The sequence below is a fragment of the Nicotiana tomentosiformis genome, chromosome 4 (genome assembly GCF_000390325.3).
Source record: "Nicotiana tomentosiformis chromosome 4, ASM39032v3, whole genome shotgun sequence".
Classification (NCBI taxonomy): domain Eukaryota; kingdom Viridiplantae; phylum Streptophyta; class Magnoliopsida; order Solanales; family Solanaceae; genus Nicotiana; species Nicotiana tomentosiformis.
In genome coordinates this window covers 87,443,893-87,449,178 of record NC_090815.1, presented here as the reverse complement: position 1 = coordinate 87,449,178, position 5,286 = coordinate 87,443,893, and the positions used below count along the sequence as shown (strand labels likewise).

At 39.1% G+C, this 5,286-nt stretch overlaps 1 protein-coding gene and 1 non-coding gene across 2 annotated transcripts; one reads left to right on the top strand and one right to left on the bottom strand.

Moving 5' to 3' along the window:
* Positions 1–2,218: 2,218 nt before the first annotated feature.
* On the bottom strand, positions 2,219–3,679 carry LOC138910085 (uncharacterized). Its single transcript, XM_070201307.1, has 3 exons — positions 3,342–3,679; positions 2,948–3,224; positions 2,219–2,596 (listed from the first exon to the last, which is right to left on the bottom strand). The coding sequence occupies exons 1-3, from the start codon at positions 3,677–3,679 to the stop codon at positions 2,219–2,221; spliced, it is 993 nt and encodes a 330-aa protein (XP_070057408.1).
* A 348-nt stretch (positions 3,680–4,027) lies between these two features.
* Positions 4,028–4,132, top strand: LOC117281505 (small nucleolar RNA R71). The gene has a single exon (XR_004512135.1). It is a non-coding gene; the product is annotated as a small nucleolar RNA R71 (small nucleolar RNA).
* The last annotated feature ends 1,154 nt before the right edge of the window (positions 4,133–5,286 follow it).

The following is a 5,286-nucleotide window of genomic DNA, read 5'->3' as shown; positions in this document are numbered from 1 at the left end:
GTGAAACATGAGGCGATACACATATAAATATATATACTTTAAGTTAAATATCAACACTCCACACTTAGACTCTTGCCCGTCCTCGAGCAATAGTACTATCAACTATACCCCCAACTACATACAAATCTCAACTATAGAGGAGCACTTCAACTTTTAAACATACATTCTACTCTTGACCATGATCAATACCGGCAATCAAGCTTGAACATGAAAAATTCACATTCTTCCTGTTTTAAGCACGCCCAAGTATAACAATTTCAATTCAATACAAACAACCTATCCATAACCAACCAACCTCAAGAGTCGACTCGTCACCACTAAGAACTCTCAACTCGCGCACTTACCCAACAAGAGACGTTTACAACATTACCAATCCTTCATGAGATCATGTGCCCTTACCAACAAACAAAAGAGTGAATATAGAATAGTCTAAACATTCGAGTATGCTTTTGAATATAAATTAAGGACATCACACAATTGAACAAAATTCGCTCACTCTCACAAAGAATTCATGTGCATCCCGTGGTTGTACCATAAGCTTGCACGTAGTGTACATCTCTACTAATCTATGCTAGACAAATCTAGGATCAATTAGGACTTTAAGGTTGTAATGTAGGCTAAGGGATGGGTATGATACATTTAAGAATAATGACTAACCCTCCTAGGCACTTTAATACACTACACTCACAAATCTAGCACAAATCGAGCACATATTCTTCTCAACCAATTCACTTGCCACAAACCATATACAGCATAGCCCCTTTTTCATTAAGCATTTCTATACTCCCACTAGCACAAATTAGTAAAATAAGGAGGTGTGTGTGTTTTTCTACATTATTCGACTATCATTTGTTTTCCTTGCAATTTTTCTTTCTCTTTTACACACACTCCACACATTAAAGTTCATCGGCTATGACTTTTGATTTCAACTTTAGTGCACCAAAGGGCCCTTCCATGGTTCCACTCAAAAGCTACTCCCCATTCTCTCACCTTACTTATTTTAGTGACTAAGTGCCTTAGGAGGTAAAGGTTCAACAAGCTCAAACTAAGAACAAAATAGGGGTACGACTTGTAATGTGGGTGCCAAAGAAAGTTTTATAGGCTCAAAGGGGCTAGCAACGGAAAAGTTTTATCTTCAAGTGACAAGCATATCTATGATCAAGCAAGAAACGCCTACGTCATCTCCTAGATTAGCACAACTTAACAATTTTGCTTCGATTAACAAACATGGCAAGTTCTATACTATACAGGATAGCACAAAGATCACAATTCCTCACACACGCATTGCACATGACTCAATCAAGACGGTTCTGTTCAACTCTCAAGTCAAGCAAATACATATAATTAAGAAATTTAAGCAATAATGCACTATGTGGCATACAAGTCGAACAACTGAGAAAAGGCGTCACAAAATAGGCTATTTACTTTACTCAGGCATCACAATTCAACTTAAATATACGGGCAGATAGAATGCATGTCATAACCTAATGTGCCAGCACCAAACATGTCACTAGGTATCTCAGAGCAACTCAGTTTCTTCCTACCCTACTCCTAAAATAATAAAAAAAAGTACCCGGTTCGAGCTACACCCTTGGAAAAGAACCGGTGCCCAAAGAAAAATCAAGGGATACTACCTAACTATCCTAAAAGAAATCTTTTTGGTATTCTTTTTTAATTGGACTTTAATCTCTCAAGAAAATTGTCCAAAAGATCCATCGTCGGAAAAAGTCCGAGCTTTTTTTGAATTTTTTTTTTCTATTTTTTTTTTGTTATTTTATTTTTTTTTTATTTTATTTTTTTTATTTTGAGAACCTAGACTATGTCTACTACAAGTTCTAAAATAAAAACTAATAAAAAAATAGTTTTATACAATTACACTTCAGAAAGTAGTTTCCCCACCCCACACTTATATATTATGCATAGTCCTCGATGCATGATCACAAAGAAAAATATTAAAACAAGGGTGAGAAATACTCCCTGAGACCCTCTCGGGCCTAGCTCGGACATGATCTTCAATATTAAGGGTCGGGGCGACCCCACACTTAAGCTCAAACATACTCCTCAGTTTCAAATTCGGGTACTCAGACTTCCCCTACTCTGCAAAATAAAAACAACACAAAACTTGGCACTAAAATAATAATAAAAAAAAAAAATACAGGCTGGGTTGCCTCCCAACAAGCGCCTTATTTATAGTCATGGCACGACCATGCTGCTCTGCTTAGGCTGGGCGCTTTCTCTTCTTCTTTCTCCCACGAAGTCTAGCCTTTTTGCACGCTCTCAAAAGATCTCCTCTTTCATCTCTAGCTCTTTTCTCAATCATCTTTACACACTCAGCTTGCAACACCACCTCCTCTAACTTAGTTTTTCCATCTAGATCACTATAATTCACATAAGAACTCTGCTCTGTCCCCTTCAATTCGACCACAGTAATCATAAAGTCCTCATAATGCTTAGGGAACTTAAGTGCCTTGTACACATTAAAAGTGACTTCCTCATCGTCAACTCTCATCTTCAACTTCCCTGCCCTCACATCAATAATCGCTCCATCAATAGCTAAGAATGGTCCCCCCAAAATAATGGGCACTTCCTCATCTGCCTCGTAATCAAGAACAATAAAATTAGCATGAAGAATAAACGTTCCCACTCAAACTAACACATCCTCAATAATTCCTTCTGGCATAACTAGTGACATGTCTGCTAACTGTAAAGTAAGCGTAGTAGGTCTAAGCACCCCTAATCCGAGGTGCTTGAACAAAGAGGATGACATCAAATTTATACTAGCCCCTAAATCACACAGGGCTCTACCAACTTCTTATTTTCCAAGAGACAAAGGAATTGTGAAACTCCCAGGATCCTTCAACTTAGGAGGAAGTTTACTCTGAACTCTAGCACTTCATTCTTCAGTAAGTGCAACTATTTCAAACTCTGTATGTCTTCGCTTGTTTGCCACAATATCTCTAAGATACCTTGCATAATTAGGCAGTTCCTGCAAAATTTCCACCAAAGGTAAATTCACACGCATTTGGCACAAAATATCTAAGAATTTCTTGTACTTGACATCATCTTTTTGCTTCTGCAATTGTGGAAACAGAGGCGGTGGCCTTGTCACAATTATTGGTTCTAATCCTTTATTCTCTTTCTTATTCTCCTCAATTGTCTTGGGAACTAATTCTCCTTCAAGACTAGCCGTATACTTTTTTTTCTTTGGAACTTCTTCTAACACTCTTCCATTTCATAAGGTAACCGCATTGACTTGAGCTTTAGGATTAGGCTCGGTATCACTAGGAAGAGCCCCAACTAGTAGAGTATTTTGGGCACTAGCAAGTTGTCCCATTTGTCACTCCAAATTTCTCATCGTTACTGCTTGGGCCTGCTGGTCAGCCATCACTTTATTCATTATTTTGGCTGTTTGGGCCTGCTGGTCAGCCATCAATTTCTTCATCATTTCCCCAAGGTGACTTGTCGAGTTTGCATGTTGTTCAGCTTGAGGTGGTCTATATTGTTGTTGAGGTGCTTGTGGCCTGTACTGATTCTGAGCACCTTGGTTTTCACCCCAAGAGAAGTTTGGGTGGTTCCTCCAGTTAGGATTGTAAGTGTCCCCGTACTGATTTGCCTTGCCTCGATTTGCATTACGCATAAAATATACAGACTCCTGATTTGCTGGGCATAGATTGCTCATGTGACATTCTCCACAGACTTCACAAAATATATGGACCTATTGCACTGGCTGAGCTTGTTGCTTGTTAATAACCAAGGTCATCTGATTGACTTGGTTGGTCAATGTGAAAATCTGCGCTGATAATGCAGAGACCACAACTAACTCAAGAACCCTTGCAGATTTTTGCACTGTGTGTCTGCCTATCTCTTATTGCCAATCAGGATTGCTTTTGGAGAATTTGTTCAATAACACATATATCTCATCAAAGCTTTTCTCCAACACTTGACCTCCAACTGCAGCATCTACCATAATCTTTGTCTCAGGATGTAGCCCTTCTATGAAAGTGTGAGCTAACACTTGGCTTGTCTGATTGTGATGAGGATAGTCTCTGAGAAGCCCCTTGAACCTCTCCCAAGCTGAGTATAAAGACTCCCCAACTTTCTGTTTGAAGGCGACTATCTCACTTCTCATCTTTCTAGTTTTGCCTAAAGGGAAGAACCTTGCCAAAACTTTCCTTGCCAGATCATTCCATGATGTAATAGAATAAGCTGGTTCTGCCTTCAACCATCGCTTTGCTTCGCCCAACAAAGAGAACGGGAAAAATGTGAGCCTCACATAGTCTGGAGTGACCCAGTTAGTGATATAAGTATCACTAATCTCCAAAAAATTCAGGATATGCTGTTGTGGATCCTCGTGTGGAAGACCCATAAACTGCCCATTCGCATGAAGTAGCTGGATCATGCTCTGTTTCAGCTCAAAGTGCCCAGTGATTCTGGGCTTCACAATGCTGGAGGGGACATTAGCAATGCTGGGCATCACCACCTCCAGAACAACCATATGTTGCTCATCTGCCATGTTCACAGGAAATTGAACAAGTGTCTGAAGATTATTTCTGTCCTTTACTTCCCTCAACCTCCTATGAAATGTTCTCTCAGGTTCGGGGTCAAAGCCTTGAAGTCTGTCCTGGCTTCTGACCCTTCACATTCAATCAAGTTTCCTAAGAGCAGAGCAACAATCAAGTAATGTTAGACTTGGCAAAATAAACAATTAAAGCAAAAACTAGAGAGTAATCAATATTTAAGTCCCCGACAACGGCGCCAAAAACTTGTTGCTCCCAAACGCACACGCAAGTATACATGGCCGTACAAGTAATAAAATGATAAGTCGAGTGTCGAACCCACAAAGACTTGTATCAACTACCTACTATATTCACCAAGATTGTATTCAGTCGAGCCAATTCGAGTTCAAGAGTTTAATTATACTAAATTATAATTCTAAGTAGTAACTAAATTATCAAGCAACAAAATGATTGTTGTGTATTCAGTAGAGACAAATATTTCAGAGTTGTGATCGGTTCACCAATCCTATTATATTCTATTTAACTCTTTATTTCATACCATACACTCATGGTTGCTAATTAATCGAACAATTACTCTCGCAGCCTTCTCCCGAAGTACTACTTGCCTATTCAAAATAGATTAACGCCTATATTCCTATGAAATCAATATATTAAGAACATATTAAGATTACGATATTTAATTAAGCATGGTGACTAGGTATATTCCTATCCTAGCCACAAATCCCCCCCCCCCCTCTCAGAGTTAAGATCGTGCTTTTATACGCGTTGG

Bases quoted from the DNA above. Each gene is read 5' to 3' on its own strand.
- LOC138910085 (XM_070201307.1), bottom strand. From the start codon at position 3,679: ATGAGCAATCTATGCCCAGCAAATCAGGAGTCTGTATATTTTATGCGT. The intron at 3,225-3,341 runs GTGACAAATGGG...ATGAAATGGAAG, and splicing joins GTAACGATGAGAAATTTGGA to AGTGTTAGAAGAAGTTCCAA. The intron at 2,597-2,947 runs GCAAACAAGCGA...CTTGATTACGAG, and splicing joins GGTATCTTAGAGATATTGTG to GCAGATGAGGAAGTGCCCAT.